A 24685-nucleotide genomic window follows, 5' to 3' on the forward strand; every position below is an offset into this window, starting at 1 on the left:
CCCTAATATAATTAGGGTTAATATAGTTAATATAGGTGGCGGTGGTGTAGGGGGGTCAGATTAGTGGTTAATATATTTAAAATAGGTGGTGGCGGTGTAGGGGGATTAGATTACAGGTAAAAGAGCTGATTAATTTGGGACAATGCCCCGCAAAAGGCCCTTTTAAGGGCTGGTAATAGAGCTGGTATCTTTGGGGCAATGCCCTGCAAAAGGCCCTTTTAAGGGCTGGTAATAGAGCTGGTTACTTTGGGACAATGCAATTTGTAATTTAGTTTAGGGTAGGGACATTTTAGTATTTTAGGGGTTAATAAATTTAATATAGGTGTAGGGGGATTAGATTAGGGGTTATTCATTTTAATATAGGTGGCGGCGGTTTAAGGGGGTCAGATTAGGGGTTAATATAGTTTAAGTAGGGGGCTCACATTAGGGGTTAATATAGTTTAAATAGGTGGCGGCGGGGTAGGGGGTTCACATTAGGGGGTAATAATTTTAATGTTACTGGCGGCGGTGTAGGGGGGTCACATTAGGGGGTAAAACATATGTAGCTGGCGGCGGGGTCCGGGAGCGGCGGTTTAGGGGTTAATATATTTATTATTAGGAGTGAGAGGGGGGATTGCGGATAGAGGGGTATACGTGTCGGGTTATTTTTGGGAGGCGTGTTAGACAGTACGGGAGATTTAATACTTTAGTAAGGTTTTGTATGCGGCGGCAGTTTCTAAAGTGCCATAAGTCACTGGCGACTCCAGAAATTTGTACTTACACAGATTTTTGGACATCGCTAGTTTGTCAGACTTACGGCACTTTAGCATCTGACGGCACCGTATATGGGATAGCTCGAGTTGCAAGCTGAAACTACGGGCGGCGCAGGTTTCCACGCTTGCGTCGAAACCTGCACCGTATATCAGATCGCGCCCCAAGTGAGTGTACTGTTCCCAAATGTACCATAGATGTTATTCCTTGTAAAGCACTTTAAAAAAACACCGCCACTTGCAAAAAACAGCCGCTCGAATGTTCAGCCGGCTAGAGATCAGCTGTTTGCTTATGGCGTGTAGGCAGTGGGCGTGGTTAATGCATTTCGTAGGGGAACTCCCTACTTCATCAGAGGCTGCCCACTGGATGTCAATACTGTCCTTAAAACTGTTTGGGGGGCGTCCCACATGATCGTGTTCCTGGTAAAGCTCTGCTTGATAGGTTAAGTTAAAATCCATAGCTTTCAACTTTGAAAACGTTAAAAACATATTCGTGATTTAATATAAATGGAAATACAACTGCAGTTAAAAGCGACTAATGAATTTAATTACAAATGTATGATAATAGTGTACACTGAATTTATCACATTGTATAAATCAATACACACATGCCACATTCTATCTAGCGCTTATCAGGTAAAAATTACAAAAACAATATATACACATACAAATTGATCAATTTGTATTTACTCTATAGCACAATGTAGTCATGAATAATCAAACATATAAACGTATGGGAGAAACCCAACAAAATAGCATAGGTATTGGCTAAGCTAACAATTTGTGCAAACTAATGCGATTACATATTTATGCATACATGGAAAGCTAAACAATGGTTTATATAGAGCCCTATTATGCTATACCAATTACATGTGTTCCCCTTCATAGGTATTAAATTGGTTATATATGTTGATGTGTCTATATCAGAGGAACTACCTAGAAACAAAACGGATGTTTTAATCTCCTATAAGGAAGGCTGCTAGATCTATTTCCTTGTTCATCCCTATCGGTTCTAAAGTACAGAGGGTCCGTATCCAATAGGTCTCTCTACGTCTGGGGGCTATTAATCTATTGCCTCCACTAATGTCCAATTTCACTGTTTCTATTGCCTTTACCTTTAGACTACTTGAGACTTTGTTGTGGACCTCTGTGAAGTGGGCAGAAACTCCATGTGTAAGAACCCCTTTCTCAATATTGACTAAATGCTCTCTAAAGCGAGTCTTGAGACTCTGCTGCGTTCTTCCAATATATACTTTGCCACATGAGCATGACAGATGGTAAACCACATGGGTGCTCTTGCAGTTTATAGACCCTTTAATGTTGAACACTTTGTTATCTCTTAAAGAGACAACATTTGAATTGTCTATCTATATGTGTGCAGCTCAAACACCCTTTTATGCAGCATTTATAGAAACCCTTAGTTTTCTTCTGTAACCAGTTGCCCTGCTTAGTATCCTCCCTAAATTTATTGGGGGCTAACATATTCTTCAGGTTCTGATTTTTTCTGAAAATTACCTAGGGTTTCTAAACTAATACTGCTTTTAATACTGGGTCTTGTAGTAAAACTGACTAATGTTTTTTAAAAACCCTCTCTGTTTGGCGAGATTCTCTATTAAATTTTGTAATGAACAATGGTTGATCTCCTAATGTCACTTCCCTCCTTGTCTTCATTTTGTTTTGGAGTAGAACTTTCCTATACAAATTTCTAGCTCTAAAATATGCATTTTGGACTAGGGACGGTTCATATATCTTACTAGGAATACGCTCTTTTAGGATCTCTGACTCCTTATCGAAAGTATCAACTTCCGTACAGTTCCTCCTAACTCTTTGGAACTGCCCGAATGGGATATTTCGGATCCATTTCTCATGATATCCGCTTTTATGGTGTAAATATGCATTGGTGTCTGTGTCCTTTCTAAAGAGACCCGTGACAATTTCATTACCTGTATGGGTCAAAGTAAGACCTAAAAAGGTAATTTGATCAGGGTTATGGCACTCAGTAAATTTAAGATTGAGAAGGTTTCAGTTCACATATGACAAGAGATTCTTGGGGGGATATTTATCAAGCTGTCAACCGCAAATACGCTGGAATTCCGCAGCGTAATTGTTGTGAGCTTGATCCAACCTAGTTATCAAAGCCTACAGATCGATGCTTACGTCATTACAGATGTTCCGAATACACATTCGGCCCTATTTGACACCTTTTCCCATTTATCAAATTTCTAACAGGTACACTCGCGGCTATTCCGGCCCAGCGTACCTGGTTTTCAATCCGCCACCCTGGAGGCTGCGGATGCCTTAGGAATCAATGGGAGTTTGAAAGCACCGAAAGCTTATGTTCGATGCTGCCAGATATCCCAGTGATGTATATGGTAGAAAACAAGTAACGTTTACACCTAACACCCTAACATAAGCCCCAAGTATAAACACCCCTAATCTGCCGCCCCGACATCGCTGCCACCTACATAATGTTATTAACCCCTATTCCTCTCCCGGCCCCCGCCGCCACTAAATAAAGGTATTAACCCCTAAACCTCTGGCCTCCCACATCACTACCACCAACTAAACCTATTAACCCCTAAACCGCCAGCCCCCCACATAGCCATAAACTAAATTAAGCTATTAACCCCTAAACTTAACAAGCCGATAACTTTAAATTAAAATTACAACATCCCTATCTTAAAATAAATTTAAACTTACCTGTAGAATTAAAAGAAACTATTTTTAAATTATTAATTAACCTACCCTAACTATTATACTACACTTAAATTAAAATAGCAATTAAATTAACTAAATTACATATTAAAAAAAACCTAACCCTACTCAAATTATTTAAATCTACTATTTAACCTTATTAAAAATTACTAAATTACAAATATAGATCTATATTTGATTTTCCTTACTGTCTCACCTAAATAGATTCTAGAACATGGGCACTTTATCAAATAGATAACATATGATGATTCACATGTGTAAAAACCATTTATGATGATTTTTTCCCCTCCCTGTGTGGGGATGTACAAATTCTTTACCCTTTAGTACTGAGTTAAAGCTAGCACAGTCTAAACACGGGTGGGTACCATTGTTTTGAGAGGTGATATAACTTATATCAATTTTAACCACTAAATCTTTTAGGTTTGGAACCCATCTATATGCCATAAGGGGATATTGTTGAAAAAGTCTTATCTCCTCCTTCTTGACTGTATGGATTATATTGTGTGGCACATACTAATCTGTCATTTTTCTTCTTGGGTCTCTGTACCACTTTATTCACTTCTTCAACAACCTAATTTTTTCAGCCTTAAAAAGCTTATAGGTATAACCCCGCTGAGTAAACCTATTTGCCATTTCATTTAATCTCTGATCCACCAAAGAACTCTTACTCACTATTCTTTGTACCCTCATCATCTGGCTTAGAGGAAGAGAGTTCTTTAGTGTATCATGATGAAAACTCCCATAGTTCAACAGAGAATTTCTGTCAGTGGCCTTTCTGTATATATCAATATTTAAAATGCTTGTTACATTGTCCTTGTACACCTCCATATCTAGGAACGCTATCCTTTCTTCACTAAAATTTAAAATGAGTTTTAATCCCTGTACCACCCAATTAAGTTGTTCTACAAACGCCATAAGGGATCTAATGTTGCCCCACCGCACGCCAAACACATCATTGATAAAGCGCCACCAGGCTGCTCCATATTTTAAAAAGAGACTATTCCCATAGACAAATTTGTCCTCAAAACAACTCATGTAGATGTTGGCGTATGATGGGGCCACATTTTGGACCCCATAGCCATTCCTTTCAGCTGTAAATACCACTGGTCCTCAAATAAAAAGTAGTTACAATATAGAACTATTCTTAGTAGCTCTTCAAAAAATGTGCGCTGTCTTGCAAATACCTGTTTTTGCCATAGTTGACATAGTGGCTCCTATTCCACTCTCATGCTTAATCAAAGTGTAGAGCTACTATTAACATCTAATGTATATAGTATATACTTTGTGTTACCCAATGGAAGATTTTTTTAGTTTTTCTATTAAATAATTTGTATCCTTTATATAAGAGGTTGCTTTCATCACCTAGGACTGTAAGATTTTATCTAAGTATACTACTATACTACTAAAGACTGATTCCACACCAGCAACTATGGGGCATCCCAGGGGTCAATTTGCATCTTTGTGCACTTTTGGTACTGTATATATTATGTGGTTTTTTTGGCCACTCAATGTACAAATATTGTGCAAGTTTCTTGTCAATTACACCTCTATCAAGGTGCTTTGTCAAGTATAACCTTAATTTCCTTTTGAATTTTAAATAGTGGATTATTGGGGAGGGTCTGATAGGTCTCTTTATCCTGTAATTGACCTTTGATTTCTCTGGTGTAATAATCTTTATCCAAGATAATGGTTGCTCCACCCTTGTCAGCCCCCCTCACCATAATATTCTTATTTAATAGTGTGGTAATTGCATGAGACTGTTCTTAGTTATGTTATGCTTAAATTTCCAAGAATTCTTTTTAATCTTTAATTTCAATCTTTCCAAATCACTGGAAAACTATGTGAACTGAAACCTTCTCAATCTCAAATTTACTGAGTGCCATAACCCGGATCAAGTTACCTTTTTAGATCTTACTTACTTTTAACCCATATAGGTAATACAATTGTCACAGGTCTCTTTAGGAAGGACACAGACACCAATGCATATTTACACGCTGAAAGTGGACGTCATTAAAAATGGATCCAAAATATCCCATTCGGGCAGTTCCAAAGAGTTAGAAGGAACTGCATGGAAGTGGATACTTTTGATAAGGAGTCAGAGATCCTGTTTTTTTAGTAAAAGATATGAACCTTCCCTAGTCCAAAATGCATATTTTAGAGCTAGAAATTTGGATAGGAAAGTTCTACTCAAAAACAAAACGAAGACAAAGAGGGAAGTGACATTAGGAGATCAACCATTGCTCATTACAAAATTTAATAGAGCATCTTGCCAAATAGAGAGGATTTTTAAAAAATATTGGTCAGTTTTACTACAAGACCCAATATTAAAAGCATTATTAGCTGAGAGACCCCAGGTTATTTTAGAAAAAAAATCAGAACCCCCCAGTAAACTTAGGGAGGATACCAGTGTTAATTTCGTTGACTAAAACTAGACTAAAATGACAATAAAACTAAAGAAATTCTGATGACTAAAATACGACTAAAACTAAAAATGGCATTTTAGTCAAAAGACTATGACTAAAACTAAAACAAAATTTGCAGACAAAAACATTTTATGCAAGGTGTTATAATTAATCCATATCTAATTACTGCTCTTTTGTAAAATTTACAAAACTTAATTTTATTAAATTTTAAGATAAATAAAGACATGTTATATACCACAACAGTTAAATCTGTTGAATCTGTATTGCATGTTCAAACCTTAATACCATAAATAAAAAACAGTTTAATAAACATTTACTCCAGGAGTATATAATGAGTTTGAAAGTTTATCATTGCCGAAAATGTTTCAAATCTGTGAACAATCAATTGATTCTTCCTATAGAAATAAGCATAACACACAAGTATGGGTTTAAGTAATGCTTTACTAGGTGGAGAAACTTTTTGTTGTGTTGAGCTACTTGATACTTGTTTTAATTATTAACAGAGAACTGTTAAAGTTTATACATTGGGTAATATGTGCAATACAGCCAATACAGTTTACAGTTTTGTTTTTTTGTATTTTAAAGTTGCACTTCTGTTTGTTTATGAAACTTGGTTTTATTTCTTTTTAAGTTTAATAAAGATGTTCTATATCACAACGGCTAAATCTGTGTCTGTATTGCATGTTTAAACCTTAATACCATAAATAATAACAGGTGTTATGTTTACTCCTGGAGTATATAATCAGTTTGCAAATTATAGAGAAATGCTTAAATAATGCATTACACTTTAATTAAACCCCTTAGATTTTAGTCGACTAAAATCTACTGGATATTCAATCGACTAAAACTAAAACAATTCAGATGACTAAAATACAACTAAAACTAAAATGGCATTTTAGTCAAAAAACTAAAACTAAGACTAAATCGAAATTAGCCATCAAAATTAACACTGGAGGATACTAAGCAGGACAACTGGTTACAGAAGAAAACTAAGGGTTTCCATAAATGCTGCAGAAAAGGGTGTTTGAGCTGCACACATATAGATAGACAATTCAAATGTTTTCTCTTTAAGAGATAACAAAGTGTACAACATTAAAGGGTCTATAAACTGCAAGACCACCCATGTGGTTTACCATCTGTCATTCTCATGTGGCAAAGTATATATTTGAAGAACGAAACGGAGTCTCAAGACTCACTTTAGGGAGCATTTAGTCAATATTGAGAAAGTTGTTCTTACACATGGAGTTTCTGCCCATTTCAAGGAGTTCACAACAAAGACCCAAGTAGTCTAAAGGTAAAGGCAATAGAAACAGTGAAATTAGACATTAGAGGAGGCAATAGATTAATAGCCCTCAGACGTAGAGAGACCTATTGGATACGGACCCTCTGTACTTTAGAACCGATAGGGATGAACAGGGAAATAGATCTAGCAGCCTTCCTTATAGGAGATTAAAACATCCGTTTTGTTTCTAGGTGGTTCCTCTGATATAGACATCTCAACATATTTAGTATAAAATAGTTTTTTTGTATAACCAATTCAATACCTATTAAGGGGAACAAATGTAATTGGTATAGCATAATAGGGCTCTATATAAACCATTTGTTTAGCTTGCAATGTATGCATAAATATGTAATCGCATTAGTTTGCACAAATTGTTAGCTTAGCCAATACCTATGCTATTTTGTTGGGTTTCTCCCATATGTGTATATGTTTGATTATTCATGACTACATTGTGCTATAGAGTAAATACATATTGATCAATTTGTATGTGTATATATTGTTTTTGTAATTTTTACCTAATAAGCACTAGATAGAATGTGTCATGTGTGTATTGATTTATACAATGTAATAAATTCAGTGTACACTATTATCATACATTCGTAATCAAATTCATTAGTTGCTTTTAACTGCAGTGGTGTTTGTATTTATATTAAATCACGAATATGTTTTTAACGCTTTCAAAGTTGAAATCTATGGATTTTACCTTAACCTATCAAGCAGAGCTTTACCAGTATTGAATAGATTATAGGAGCACAGTCATGTGGGACGCTCCCCTAACAGTTTTAAGGATGGTATTGACATCCAGTGGGCAACCTCTGACGAAGAAGGGAGTTCTCTTACAAAACGCGTTAGGCCATGTCCACCGTCTACACGCCACAAGCAAACAGCTGATCTCTAGCCGGCTGAACATTCGAGCAGCGTTTTTTGAAAGTGCTTTACAAGGAATAAGATCTATGGTACATTTGGGAACAGTACACTTACTTGATGTGCCCAGCTGAATTACAAGACGAACAGATATACTTGTGGAGATATTCCTGGGACACTGCTTCTAAGCCGTGAGTGTTTTAATCATACCTCATAGTTGTGTGAGTTTGCATTTTTTGGCTTATTAATACATTTCTACTTATTTTTAACCTACTACGCTTAGAGGAGTGTGCGCCCTTTCTACCCTTGTTTTCATACAGCTTTATCCGGTTTCCAGTATTGTGTACCCCAAGGGGCTGCAACTCCTCTTCAGCATCGTGCTTTTAAAAGGGACAATACTACCCTGGGAAAAATCGTATATCGACACAGTCTTCAGTTTTAACATATCCTTTTTTTATTACTCTCTGTACTTCTATATGGGGTGCTCCTCATTGTGGGTTTATATATATATATTAGTGCATAGTGCTCCATTTGTAATCTAGCCCACTATCTGGCATTACAAGTCAATGGCAAAATAGTTTAACAAGAGAATGTTAGTGAAGTCGACAATTTTTTAGCTCGTGCTCGCCCTTTACTTTCAATGGATAGCGCAGGCAGCACTAACATCACTCATATTACAGGTGGTAAGCGAGCTCAACACATAATAATGCTATAATATTTAGTGCTTCTGGGGACCTTAAGTAAAGTGTTAGTGCTGGATTAAAAGTATTCCAAATCACATGTATAATATAATAAAAAATAAAGCATTTCAGCCACATATATACATATTAAATGTTATACATTGTTTTTTTAATGAATAAAAGTGTTTTAACAGTGATTTAAAGGGATATGGTATATGGCAAAATGTTGGAAAAAAAGGGCTCAACGGTGTGTGTGTGTGTATGTGTGTATGTACATATGTATGTGTATGTATGTATGTATATGTGCACACACATCTATACACAGATGTACACACACATACACATATATACAAACCCACCCAAATATATGTAGACCTTTGAGTTCTTCCCAATACAACACATTGTCATATACCATATTCCTTAATTTGCTGTTAAAACATTTTTATTAATAAAAAAGCATATATATTAAAATTAAAATATAGTTTTAGACTTTTTTCAAGAACACTATTTTGTCTTTCGTTTTTAGGGCACCTTCGGCTTTGCTTATAAATCTGCAAAAAAAATAAGACTTTTTATAAAAGAAAATTAATTTCTTATAATGTTCAATTATGTACACAGTAACACAACATAAATGAGACACACATACATATATACACTACAAAAACACACATATACTCTACATAAGCATAAATCATCACCTTTCCATTGGCTGTTTTATTCAGATAATAATCTCTGGATGGGAGGAAGAGACCAGACTGATCCACCTAAGCAAAGGAAGGGGAAAGAAGCGCATAAATATCTCATTTCCATTAAACTTCCAAGCCTATATACATAATAACCACACCTAGAACACAAGTGCAGATTACAGACATCTGTTCCACCATTTTCCAGATTTTCTACATTTTGTAGGGTTGGTAGTGTATAAGCCAAACTTTATATTATCAAAACAACTCCTCTATAAGCTGTTGTATGAGTTGCAAATACATTTCCTGTAAATACTGTATATCAAACTTACTATATTAATATTTGTCAACCTGTATTTTTGTAATTTTGTTCCTTGTTTTTCATTCAAATGAGCAGGTGTTCCAGTAAATGAGTTACCTCAGCAACCCAAGAATACTAAATTAGATTACTCTTATTTTCTAACTAAAATTCCTGCTAGTAATTATGTTTCTGCAGTTCATATAGAGCAGAATGCTCAACCTAAGATCAGGTATCATTAATCTGCCCCTTCCATGCTTCCTATCTGCTTTCTCAAACTTCTGAAAACATTAGTTTTACACTGGATACCAACCAATGTGCTTATGTCCACACATGGTTTTTGAATTTACTCTTCATACATAGATTACTCATCCATGTAGGTAACATCTGACTAAAATATGAAAGACAAGACTAACATAATTGTCCAATCTCTCCAACCTACTTGCAAATGTACTAATTGGCCATTTAGTTAGCAATATGAACTATATACTGTATATTGATACAATATTACAGGTAGGGTTATATAGACAAACTTAGCGATTTAGGAATGCAACTAAGATGTTCTAGACAATTTGAATATAAATCGGCTTCATGTATCGCAGGATTTGCATCCCTTGCTACTGATTAGGAAAGAAAAGTGGATATCCTCAAGGCAAAAACAAACAAAATAAAATGAGATATTCTATAGTGCAATGATAATGAAGAGCATAATAAAGCGAGATAATAGAAAATGGAGCAAAGCTTATTTGATTATCTGAATTATATATACGCTCTCAGAACATAAAGATACATTACCTAGTATAAGTAAAACAAAAATATGTAAAATGACTAAAGCAGGAATAAAGAACATATCAAAGAGAGAATAGAAAATGGAGTAAAGCTTGTTATATAAATTATATCAAGTTTACCATAATTAATTAGCTACTATTTAGTCAAACTCTGCAAAATGACTACAGCATGACCCTACACTGCTTTTTATATGACCACCCAATTCACAATCCTACACTACATGTCTTCTAATATGAAACGAAATCACAATGTATCACTTCTTTGCATCTGACTTTTTTCTGCCCTCTCTGGCTAAATCCAATGTATGTCTTTCTGGGGTTGTTAACTATATATGTCTTCCATACATTAGATGAGATAGAGCCTGGCTCTGCTTTCAGACAAAAAGCAAATAATAATAATAATAATACTACAGGTAGCCCTCAGTTTACGCCGGGGTTAGGTTCCAGGAGGAATGGTTGTAAATCGAAACAGTTGTAAATTGAAACCCAGTTTATAATGTAAGTCAATGGAAAGTGAGGGAGTTAGGTTCCAGGCCCCTCTCAAAATTGTCATAAGTAACACCTAATACATTCTTTTTAAAGCTTTGAAATGAAGACTTTAAATGCTAAACAGCATTATAAATCTAATAATATAGATTGTATCATCAAACTAAGTTTAATGAACAAAAACTTTTTTTTACTTGCATTTTTCTGCAATCAGTTCTCTGCATTGTTAGCATGTTAGATAATATTGGGTCTGCACCTATTCTATGCATTTCAATCTGCAGTGATTAATAGGCAGTTAGGCACCCTCACCTCAAGCTGCTGGACAGGAAAATAACAGGGAAGTGGCTGCTCGATAGCTAATGTCTGTTCTGTGTACACAGATCAATTTCAGACCTGTTAAGTTGAATAACTTTGCTGCAAAACAAGCGGACAGCTCCACCTACTGGCTTTTTTAATTAGTGCATTGCTATCCAAAGCTTTTCAATAGCAGTCATGATTGAAAAAAAGGTTGTTATTCTGAAACGGCGCAAATTGAACCAGCGTAAACCGAGGGCCATCTGTATATATATATATATATATATATATATATATATATATATATATATATATATATATATATATATATATATATATATATATATTAGGGCTGCAACTAACGATTATTTTCATAATCGATTAATCGGCCGATTATTTTTTCGATTAATCGACTAATCGGATAAAAAGAGAATCAATAATAGTTTTCTATGTTTTAAATAAAATCCACATAATGAGTGTTACAAATATAAACTTCAGACTAAAACTTTACATTAACACAACTGTTTCTTCAATTTTTAAGCAGCAGAGCACAGTTTTATAATTAAACAAAACAAACCCACAAACTGTTTGAAAAGAGGTAGAACTAGAAAGAGACTATCCCTGTTAATAACATTCTGTTATTCACTCTTTCAGAAACTTTGCATTGAAATGCAAAAATCTCAACATGTCCAAATGCTTCTGGCTAAGTCTGGTTCTCTGCAGCTATATTTCCTGCAGCAGAGAAAAGGCTGTTGAGGTGTATAAGTAGGGTTTTGCAAATTTCACCAAAGTGGGATATTTATCTTTATTAGCTCTTCACCAATGCTAAGTGTTTTCTACCTTGGCAAGGGGCCTCTTAAAGTAACCCTTGACTTCATTCTAACATAAAAATATCTTGAATATCTATATGCAATGGTAAATAACCAGCTATAAGGTTCTGGGAAATATCTAGTCCGCTCTAAAAATAACGAATATAGACTTACAAAGGTGGAATCTGGTACATATCACAATTTATTAAAAATATAAAAAAAAACAATAAAATACAAAATCAAAAGCGCTAAGGACTGTATATCAATAACAGGACAAAGCCTTACACATTTATTTATACAGTACATATAATCAGCAATAGCAAGCAATACGCTAATAATTGTGCAAACAGATAATAGTGCACATCAATTTAAATAACTCCCATCAATCTAGGGGCAAGGTGTAAACAATAAGCTTGGCACTATATCATGAAAAGCATAGGTCCAAATCACCAGATTTAATATAAACAATCCAAATGATGACTATTATATCTAGGTTGCACATAAGCCAGGGGTAGTTGTAAACGTATACTGTCCTGAAAAAGTGAAAAGTAGACCTCTGTAGACGTCCTTTAGGCTAAGGACATAACCATAAAACACAATACCATATGCAGGAGTTCATTGGAGTGAAGCAGCTGGTGTTGTGCACAGACCAACTAATTGCAAACCAACTAATCGATTAATTGATTATGAGATTCGTTGACAACTATTTTCATAATCGATTATTATCGATTATGACGATTAGTTGTTGCAGCTCTAATATATATATATGGTAGAATTGGATTTTGTGTTTAGAACAATGGAACTATCAAGAGAGAAAAGGTAAAATTAAAGGGACAGTCAACTCCAGAATTTTTTAGTGTTTAAAAAGATAGATAATCCCCTTATTACTCATTCCCCAGTTTTGCACAACCAGCACTGTTATATTAATATCATTTTTACCTCTGTGATTACCTTGTAGCTAAGCCTCTGCAAACTGCCCCATTATTTCAGTTTTTTGACAGACTTGCATTTTAGCCAATCAGTGCCCTCTCATAAGTAACTCCACGGTCGAGAGCACAATGTTATCCATAAAGCACACATGAACTAACACCCTCTAGCTGTGAAAACTGTAAAATGCATTCAGACTAGATACAGTATTCAAGGGCTTAGAAATTATAATATGAGCCTACTTATGTTTAGCTTTTAACTAAGAAAACCAAGAGAACAAAGCAAATTTGATGATAAAAGTAAATTGGAAAGTTGATTAGAATTACATGTCCTATCTGAATCATGAAAGTTTAATTTGGACTAGGCTGTCCCTTTAAACTTTCATGACTTAGATATGCAATTTAAAGAAACTTTCCAAATTACACATATTATTACATTTGGTTAATGGAAAGTTGATTAAAATTACATGCCCTATCTGAATCATGAAAGTTTAATTTGGACTAGGCTGTCCCTTTAAACTTTCATGACTTAGATATGCAATTTAAAGAAACTTTCCAAATTACACATATTATTAAATTTGGTTAATTTTCCTGCTATGGTTTTGCTTGCATTGTATTGCTTTGTTGAAGAGTAAACTAGTTGGTCCCAGTAGCGTGCACTGACAACAGTGTTTGCAGCAATGATTGCAGCAATGTTATGCTTTGTTATTACCACTACTGTGCTGTCATAGAAAACACATGCATGCTGCTGAGCTTATATGAGCCTACGCAAGTTTGTTCTGCAACAAAGGATATTAAGATAACAAAGTAAATGTAATAACAGAGGTAAATGGTAAAGTTTTGTAAATGAGCATGCTATATGTTAATCAATAAAATGTAATTTTATCTTTACTGTCCCTTTAAGTTTTCTTCTCCTTTAAATTCTATGCCAATTATTTTCTCTACCCCTTTACAATATTTTTTTTTACCAGTGATGCCAGCTTTCCCTACCTTTGCTTTAAGACATGTGCATCTTTGTTTATTAATTGTCCCCTTATTTAGCATGGCCTCCCTTTCTAAACCATAAAGCATTACACAGTTATCCCCCTCAACAACAACCAATCATAATCATTGTACCTGTATGATATTGCTGTTGGAGCTTTTAGAGTCAGCACTCACAAACACACTGAAAAACGGAGTTGCTCGGTATGTCCCTGAGACAATCTTCATCACTGCCATAAAATTATCACCTCTCCAGTTGCCAGATATATTCCATCCTCCAACCTTAAATGAAACATAGGTTATATAGTAAGAAAAGGATAAGTGTTGCAGGGACAAATAACAAATTATGTCTGGAATGTCTGTGTCCTTCCTAGGAGTAAAATTTACAAATTGTTTGCAAATGTTTTTACTTTGCTGCTCTGAAATCTTTCTTCAAGACTATGGCATTAGGTTAGGTATGTCAGAGTAATAGAAAACCTGGCTGTCTGTTGAGTATGGGAATCTGGTTTTCTTTTAGAAGTTAACGTGTTTGCTTCTCTCAGGAGCAAGGTATCTGGGTATCTCAATGAGTGCAATAGCTGGGTAAAATATCTGATATTTGGTTATGTATGAGTTGTCTCATCTGGGACTCTGAAAGGAGTGAGGTGTCTGTATTCTCCAATTTGTGATGCTCATTCAGGAGGTGAAGTGTTTCTCCTACATAGTAGGACAGTTAGGCTTCTTCCACCACTGGCCCACTCTTGCATAGGTATGCTTTTTAACAAAGGATATCAAGAGAACAAAGCAAATTAGATAAAAGTAGTCAATTGGAAAGTTGTTTAAAAACTTGAATTCAGAACCTGGTCACCAGGAGGAGGCAAAGACACCCCAGCTAAAAGGCTTAAATACCTCCCCCACTTCCCTCATCCCCAGTCATTCTGCCGAGGAAACAAGGAACAGTAAAAGAAATATCAGGGTGAAAAGGTGCCAGAAGAACAAAAATAACAGACGTCCCACAGAAAAATACGGGCGGGGAGCTGTGGACTCTTTCCATCTGAAGAAAAGAAAATTATCAGGTAAGCATAATTTAAGTTTTTCTTCATAAATGGAAAGAGTCCACAGCTGCATTCATTACTTTTGGGAAAACAATTCCCAAGCTATAGAGGACACTGAATGCAAAAATGGTAGGGTACAAGAGGCGGCCCATTCTGAGGGTACCAGGCCTGAAAACCCCTACCCAACAAAATCCCGCTTCGACCGAAGCCGAGAACAATTTTGAAAAAAAGGAAGAGGCCCAAGGACACTGACCACAGATAGTCCACAAGTCTTGCTAGAGACCGCAGGAACTAGACTCGACTGAGTCAACAGCCTCCAGGAGACACCGTTGCCCAGCAGTCAGTCTCCAAACAAAACACCCCTTACTAAAGAAAGGAAACAAGCTACCATATTCTTTCACAAAGAAGAAAAGACACAGAGAAAAACATGAATGTAAAGCGCAGCTAATCCCCCTTAAGGGACTCAAGGCGCTGCTCATCTTATCAACCTCAAAAGGAGGAGGGCTGAGTAGACATCGCCGGGGATCGAACTTGCAACCCTCGGTTTGCTACAGTGCAGAGTAGCCACAGTGCATTAGTATGCTGAGCTAGCTGTCTAGCTAGCATAATGAACTCCAGACCAACAGAGACCCAGCAGTCTCATAGAAACAAGGGGAGGCAACGCCCAGACCCCAGAAAAACAGAAACCATGGGATAAGGCCGGAAGTTTGAAACAGAGAGGATCTTCCCCTAAAACAGTGCAACCACACTTTAAAAAGCAACTGAAGACGAAGATCCCCAAGTCGGAAAAAGGTAGCTCAGAATCCCGAAATATTCAGAAACGAAACCGTGCAGCAAGCTCAGATAGGTTTGACGAACAACACCTGAAGCAAAAACACTGCACGCAGCAGTCATCAAAAAATGACTCTGAAACTTAAATACTTACAGGGCAAGCAGCAATCTGAAGGATCCTATCTTCAGCTGCTTTCTAAGTATCCACTAACCAGCAGATAACGTCGCAGGCTATCTAAGAGCTGCCAGTCCTTCCCACAAATCTTGAACATGGAGAAAGGAGAAACCTCAAGAGGCTTACCGTACCTCGAATGCTCCGAGGATGAATTTAGCAGAGCAACACATCTCAGATCCTGCTCCAACACCGGACCAGCCCAAGCGACAGACATGTCTGATAGACAAGGGGGACAGACAGACACCAACCACAAGCCCCCAGGGAATGGAAAGAAAAAGGGGGGACTCACCGACCCCAACAGAGCTCGACACCAACCCAATCTGCTCCTCCAAAATAAGGCACTCCCAAGGAGAACCCACTAGGACCTGGAACAGAGAAAAGTGCAATATCTCCGTAGGAAGACCTGTCCCAGCTCTCTTAGACAGTCTCTACGTAGAAAGATCAAATTCCAACAGGTGGAACTGAGCCCACAGAGCAGCAGATGCTGCCCCTTACAGAAATAAGCCACCTGATCCAACGTCCAACACACAGGGCAGGACAAAGACCCTCCAGATAGAGGAAACCCCAGCTCATAAGGAAGACAAACTATCCCCTCAAAAGAGAAGGGCACAGATAAGAACAGCGTACATGTCCACAAGACATGAAGCCATAGTATGATCAAAACACGGACCGAAAAAAAAATCATCCAGACACCACTGTTGACCCAACAGAGAAAAAATTCCCCATGAAGAGGAGCACACTCCGTCCAAAGAGCAAGTCAGGCCTTAAAGTTTATAACCAGTACCCGAAGGTGGATGTGAACTCTGGACTTCCTGCTTGCAAGCCCAATGAGCTAGCCCCTATGTCACAACATAGGGTCCCTGAAAAAACTGGGTCATCCCGAACCAGTCCACAGGATCATAAGTCTCCAGAAATCCAAGAAGGATCCAAGACAAGAACCCTGGACCCAGTATCATCCTAGAATGAACGAAACACCCAGGGATCACAAGATACCCCGTCTGAAGCAATCAGACCTCACAGGGGATGAGAACCGGGAAACCTGGAGAATGGGTACAGGACTCACTCGTAATTCTCAGCCCAAAGGGAAGAAAACAACCTTAGCCGGAGGTCAACACCCCCCAACAAGGTGCTAGGCCGCAACAAAGTCACACAATCTCTCTAGAGCCCAAAGGCCCCAAGGGCAGGGCGTATTAAGGCTTAGGGGCCTATTTAACAAAGGTCTGTTAGACCTCGATGAATGCGGAGAGCTATGCGCTCTACGTATTCAGCATTGCACCAGCAGCTCTTGTGAGCTGCTGGTGCAACGCCGCCCCCCTGCAGATTTGTGGCCAATTGGCCACCAGCAGAGGGTTGTCATTCAACCCGATCGTACTCGACAGGGTTGAATTGCGGCGATGTCTGTCCGCCTGCTCAGAGTAGGCAAACAGGTTATGGAGCAGTGGTCTTTAGACCGCTGCTTCATAACTGGTGTTTCTGGTGAGCCAAACACGGGGCTTCAAGCTCCGTATGGAGCTTGATAGATATGCCCCATAGGCCGACAAGGTCCGTGCCTACAGCGACAGATTAGAGGGGGCGGAAATTTGGGGGGGGGGGTGGAATGGCGGCAGATAGCAGAAGCGTGGCACTGGCGGCACTTTCGTGTAGTCACTGTCAGTATGTGGGCTCTAGGCCGACTGCATAGTGAGCACTAGGGGTGTGTGAGGCTTTAGCAGGTGTGACAGGTGGTAGGTGCCAACACGACAAGACAGCTAGGACCTGCCGGGACATACTGGAGAGGCACATACAGTAAGAAGGAGAAGAGGCTTCCGGGCTGGTAAAACACATGGGGGCAAAGAAAGTTTTAACAAGGCTTGTGACAGGCTCAAAAGGTGAAGGAGGAGGACAGAGCAGAGCTGAACCGGATAATTCTGAGTGCCTAGGGCAGCACAAAACCTAAATACGCCACTGCTCAAGGGTAACACTAAGGGAAATGAGAATGAGAACAGAGTCACCCGAAAGAGAGTAGAAAGAAAGGCTAGTCTCCATAATCCTTTCAGATTAACGTTCCAGAGGACCACACCCAAGGGAGAAGAATGCAAAGCATCCTGAACCCAGGCAGAAAAACATCCCCTAAGCAAAAAGCTTGGAAAAACAAACACCTCCTATCGTCCCTGATATGGAGACAACTAACTCCCGAAGAAAGACAGAGCCTCACGGCCTTCACTTCCTAATTAAGCAGCCAAAGCCGCCAGAAAAAATAGACAAAGTCCAGAAAGTCTCGACCCAAAGGAAGAGAACCTCAAAAAGGAACAAGTCCTAAAATAACACTTCCAAATAGACCATGAAAGGCAAAACCGTAAGAATGGCGGTATGAAGGACCTAACTCCTCCAAGCCTCCAACCCACAATGGGAAGGAACACTCTAGCTCCTGGAAAAATTGGTCGGAAACGACTGAGCATGTCGCAGCGAATCTCAATGGTGTCCTGGCCCACTAGACTCAAAGGTGAATGAGGACTGAACCAATACCCCATGCCCCTAAGCAACCACAGACCCTCAAGTCCTCTCAGGATGCTAGTTACAGCTTGTAAAATAAAACAAGTAAACAACACAAATCATATTGTGATCACTAGGCGCCCTCACCGGACCAACCAGACAAAAAAAAGGGCAATGTGTCTGAACTAGGCCTCAAAGACAGAAGGATCTGTACCCAGTCAGGACCAGCCTGAAACCAAGGGCCCAGCACTGTCAAGGCTACAGAGTCTCCCCCGAGATGGAGGGATAAAGAACAGTCAGACAGACTTTTGTAAACAGTGCGACCACAAAATCACAAGTATCAATTCCAAAGAAGAAAGTTCCCGAAGGAAACACCACAACATGAGCTTTAGAACAAATAAAAATCATCCTCACCGGATGAAAATAAAGGATAAGGCAACCTGTAGGTTATCTCCCAGGAAGAACGGATAGACCCGCAGGACCAGCCCAACAGGGGTCCGAGACTTCCAAGCTCAGAACTGGAAAAGGATACACAAATAACAAAGACTATAAGAAGATAACTCCATCCCCTTTTGTCTATGCATTCAAGCCAGTCGAAGATTAAGACTGAGAATCCCCAAACCCATTAAGAGTGGTATCCTTCAGCAATGACAAAAACGTGCCTAAGTAGAACACGAAGGTGCACCAGTCTATAACGAAAGGTGCAACACACCTCAGCTAGGACAAAAGAAAACACCGGCCCCGAAGGTTGACCCCCTGAGGCCTCAGGGGCAGTCGCTCCCGTGGAGGGCTGAACTGGACCAGGCAATCCCACGCCTGACAAGCCCGGTTAACAGAACATGGACAATATCGTAACCACACTCCCGGGAGGTGCAGATGCGCCAGCGCCAAAGATATGGCCATGCAGAACCGTGCCTTAACCTCCGGGGGAACAGGCCATACTCCATAGAAGGATAAGTAGCGTTTGGATTACCTGCATGCGTAGTAAGAGTTGGGGGTAAGGAACTCGTCTCGAGGGAAATAGAATCCCCATAGGTGGATGGCTCAGTGGGCACCTGATTCCCCGATCCCGAGGAACTGAGCACTCTAAAACGGCATTCGGAACATAACTGATGGGCATGTATCACCCGGGCCAAATCATATTCTTCGCAAGAAGTAGAGTCTGAATCAGAGATATCCGTTTTCAAAAAAATCAGAATCCTCCATAACAGGGACACTGAATAAAAAATCAAAATAGCACCTTACACCCCCAATGGCTGGGGCACTCACCCCCTCTAGAGAACCAGAAACCAGCGGACTAGGATTTCTCCATTGTCATAGTCAGGAATGCAGAAATGGAGTCACAAAGCACGCCCGACCGTAAAGGCCGCGTCACTAGACATAGGCCGTTATGTTCCAAATTAGCCATGAGCCGAAGCAACACTACACAGTAGAAGACAGAATCACATAACAAACATGATTATAACCCCCCCTGTTCAATAACCCTCCTCAGGAGATATTAACCCTTGGTTCCTAGATACAAAAAGGAGCCTCACTGAGACCCTATGTTAAAGTTATCCCCAAAAGGTTGTAACCCCTCTCAGATAAACAGTTGTAATTACAATACATCCATGAAGAAAGTAAAATGAAACGATCTTAGCCGTGGAACTGGAACACGGCCCTTCAACTGTGACAGATAGTAGCGTCGCTTCTGCCATGGACTCGTCAACACTGATTGCTTGTGGAGCTGTTAATATGAGTCGGGATGGTTTCGCAGAAAGACTGTCCCTGCATCTGTGGACTCTAATTTTCACCCATGTTCTCACTGAGAGGATGACAGGACTACTTAAAACTCCAGCCCCATGCCGAAGAGTACTACCCTCCATAAGAGACTATCAAAATACTACCCTTCATAAGAGACTATCGAAAACTTCTGACACTTCTCTGCCAACCTCCTGGGACGAAAGGCAAAGAATGACTGGGGGATGAGGGAAGTGGGGGACATATTAAAGCCTTTTGGCTGGGGTTTCTTTGCCTCCTCCTAGTGGCCGGGTTCTGAACTCCCAAAACTAATTAATGCAGCTGTGGACTCTTTCCATTTATGAAGAAAATTGTAGGCTCTATTGGAATCAAACAAGAAGCATTTTTTGTTTCTTGTCCACTTAATGATATACAAAAGTACTCTTCATAACCAAACTATATTCAAAAATGATGTTTGTGTAGTGAGTGTATATCTTGTATTACATTTAGTTTGTGTATGCAGTTTGTGTATATGTACTGAACAATATATGGCTAATCTTTATTTCTGTTTGTCCAGCCTCTGTGCTCTTGTTATGTACTTTGTGTGTGTAAATTCACTGCCAAATTATCTCTGGTCTATGACCATTCTGACATTAATCATTTACCACACTAGTAAAAGCCTGAATAAAAACTTCAGCTCTTCCTAGAATAAGATATCTATGTCTCTATTAGTAGTGAGGTGCTTGGTATTATCTGCCATGATTGCAGAATCTAAATTTCTCTTAGAACAGGGCTAATAGTCAGTCTTATAAGTGCAATGTACATTTTTGTACTTGATATGGGGACATTTAAATCCTCAAAACTAAGGTGTCTCATATTTTTTGCATGTGGAGTTTATGGTCTTTTGCATGACTGGGATATCTAGCTGTATTTGTTCATTGGGTGTCTAGTTTTCTTCTTGATATGAGGTGCATAAATCTCCTATAGAAATTGTTTTCCTGTTTTTTTCTCAGGAGTGGGATAATTGAATTTGGTGTGATGTACAATATATGAGCCTATCAGTTATAATGTTTCTTGTTCCATGAATGAGATGTCTAATTCTCTTTCATAAACTGATTCTCCCCTATTAGTAGGTAGCCTGGGATCTCACCTTTTCTATTAGATCAGTTAGGGGTTTTTCTCTGAGCTCCTCAATTCTCTGCTCCTTTAGACAAGACAGATAAAAACGCTGTGTCTTCATTTCTGCATCACTGCTAGAATTAAACGTGGTATTTTCTGCATTGGAGGAACACAGGGACAGACGTACTGAATCACATACTTTAGCTTTAGTTACCTCATTAATGTTGGTGCAACAAAATGATCATATTTCAAACCAGCTGTACCATCATTCATTCAGTAGACGCACTTATCAGTTAGGAGCAATGCTTGGGGTCTCTCTAAAACAGTTTCATTATATTCAATAAGCTGTCGATACATGAGGATGTCTTCTTAAAACCTAGCAAAGATATGCTGTTTATGTGGCTCACCCATTGCTCTCTCTCTCTCTTATGCTATCATTAACATAATCATAATGAGTATAAGTAAAGCCATAAATATGAATAAATAAATACTTTTGTAACATTTTCAAATTTTGCAACTAAGCTGTGGCAGGTTATTAGTATACACAGAAAAGCTAAAGATACTGTTCAAACTGTGAGATACAGACAACAAATAAGTTAAGGGTTTTTATTGTTGGGCATCAGAGAGTTAACAAGAGATAAACATGCTTGCCAGTACTATTAAGCACCTGTCTTAATTATCTAAAGGCAGTTTATACCTTGAGGGCAGTGTAAAGGGGTGGTCCCATCTTCAAAGTATGTGAAAGTGAAGCATGCATTACAATAGGACTCACAATAAAATCATAATTTAAAAACCATATAAAATAAATAAATATTGAAATAAAAATATGCAGTAAAAATTGTATTGTGTAATCGCATTAAAGATCATTTAGCGGACTTCCGGTGGGCGGATCTAGAATATGGCAGCGGGCTCTTGTTGCTCTGAAGAAAACCTCTTCTGATATACTTTATATCACCATCTTTCTATGCCATCTGCATCTCCCTTGACAGATAAGCTGTCCGGGAAACACTAGCAGATAGAAGAAATCTATTCTCTTCTTCCCCGGAGGTCATTTTACTGAACTGTAATCCACATGGGATTTTGTACATATTGTTTTCTTTTTTTTTGCCTACTACAGAGCAATGGAGTCGGAAAATAGCCTTGCTGTGCAACTGCTTGAGGTCTTTTTGCCTGCATTTGAACGCTTATTCTCAAGCCTGCACGAAACGGTTCAAGCTATTGGGAGATCCTACTCTGCAAACACTGTTCCTGTACCCACGCAATCCTGCTCTTCAACACTGGGCCCGCACAACTCACCTCCAGCGCAGCTGCAGGAGTTCAACATACTCACAGATTCAGCAACGTTCGTTTCGAATCCAGCTGAAGGACCCCTGGTAGATAGCATGATAGGGGATTGGATGTCTCTGCATTCTTATACTGCGATGACTTCCGGACCTGCAGAGCTCACAGCGGACTCTCCTTTACACATCACTTCGGTGGCCGCAACTCCTACCCAGTATATGGACCCACTACAGGAGCTAGCTTCGAAGCTCAGCAGCTGCCCCTCTGATGGTTTGAGACATACAATATTCTCCTTAGGTCGGATGCATTTACCTGCGTGGGGAGCGCAGGGGAGTAGCATATCTCCGAGTTCCCCTCAGCACTCGCAGTTTTCTCTGCTTGTTGGATTACTTTCCCCGTGGGGCCCTTTGTATCGAATGGAGGGGATGTCAGACTCGTACTGCCGACTGTTAGCTCCATAAAAAGAAGGTGTTGGCTGAACCGGGAGGACTGTGAGTTGGTTTTTATGGCACCTGGACTACCATGCTTATCTAGCCCTAATTTGCTCTATTGGGTTTGACAAGCATAGCGCCTTGACTAACCTTTCTGGGACTCAAATATATTGTCAACATACAACCATCTATCCTTTGGATCACTAATCTATTATGTGTCTACACCTACAGTTTGCTGTCAAGACACTCTCTATTTGTTCATGGCCACTTACACCTTTTTTAAAAAAATAATCAATGCTTATCTCTCTTGCTAGGGCCTAATGTTTATTACTGCCCCACTAATGCCCTAATAATATTGCTCTTTGCTTGACTATGGCTTCTTTTTAGCTCTGACTATCATCATATCACGATCCCTCTATCCTGCTGATATCCCTATATTTCATATGCCCCCTAGAGTGAAATCGACATATTATTTCCACACTCTCAGCTAGGAGACAGTTACTTAATTATTTGCCATCCACACAAAATAATACTAAACCCTGTATTTTAATTTTTATACCCTAGAAGCGGGTGGCTGAGGAATATGACTGTAATAACCTGAATCCACATATAGCTTTAACTGTAAAATGTCCAGCATCTTTGAATAACCTCATATATCTGTCCAACTCTATCACGCATGTAATCATGACTTTTTTATTTTTATAAAGCAACTAGGATTGTTGTTCTGTTAGGCCTTAATATCTATTATTGACCCATATGTTATTTTATTTGAAAATTAGGTTGATGCTCTTTGCTGGCTCATGACTCCTCCTATGTGTAGTGTTTGTAAATCCAGGTGGTTTAGAAATATATCTGACACAGAGTCCATTTATACAGCAACTAACTACACACTTTATTTCCTGGTTCCTCACTTCAACAACACTGTCCCCGCCCCTGCTTCTTTGCAACAATTATATACATTTACAAGTCAGAGCACAAACTAGGAAGAAAGCATTATATATTATAATATCACAACAAACACCATATCATGTTCCCACTACTGGTTGTCCATTATGATCTATATCACACTACCTCACTACATGGACGGCACTGACTATCAGCACGTGGAGGTCTCTCTGTTCTGTGGAGATCCTAATACATCCAGATGCCATATATATTATCTTGTTTTATTTAGTTAAGGTTTTGTTTTCTGTGTTTGTTAATGTGGTTTGCTCCTTTTAGTTAATACTAAGACCCAATGTAACCTTGGTATGCAAGTTTGGAGCCTTATATATACATAGATAGATGACTCACGGCCCTTTAAATCACCCCGCTTAGTTTTATATCTTATTAAATGCCATCTTGATCCCCTTATTATTCTCATTGGACAGGTTATTAGAGAAATAATAATACCTCAGCGAGTTGTGGTTTTGTATACTCACATCACATACTCAATTCAGCAGGAACTTGCCTCATGTCCTAAAGTTAAAGCCCGGCATACACATAAGCTTTGAACCTCGCACCTACTAAAATAGCGAATATATTGTTCATTTGACGTACATTGCTGTGTAGCGCACTCCAACAACTGGCAGTCATACTGTTGCTTATTGGGGGTAATTTGTTTGATGGTATACTCTCGCTGCTATTCGGGTAAACACCCCTAATATTGTCCCTGCTGGATGTATTTTATGGCTCCAGCAAATAATTGTTTGATATATCCCTACCT

The 24685-nt window shown here is 38.7% G+C and overlaps 1 protein-coding gene across 1 annotated transcript in view; it reads right to left on the bottom strand.

Annotated features, from left to right (window-relative positions):
- Positions 1-24685, bottom strand: part of ECE2 (endothelin converting enzyme 2) — a 282303-nt gene that overhangs the window by 196257 nt on the left and 61361 nt on the right. The window contains exons 5-7 of the mRNA XM_053710343.1: positions 21300-21424; positions 14114-14260; positions 9412-9477 (exon numbers count right to left, since the gene is read on the bottom strand). Of these exons, the coding sequence (XP_053566318.1) occupies positions 9412-9477; positions 14114-14260; positions 21300-21424 (338 nt within the window). The remainder of the gene's footprint in view (positions 1-9411; positions 9478-14113; positions 14261-21299; positions 21425-24685) is intronic.

This window comes from Bombina bombina, chromosome 4 (genome assembly GCF_027579735.1).
Source record: "Bombina bombina isolate aBomBom1 chromosome 4, aBomBom1.pri, whole genome shotgun sequence".
Lineage (NCBI taxonomy): Eukaryota > Metazoa > Chordata > Amphibia > Anura > Bombinatoridae > Bombina > Bombina bombina.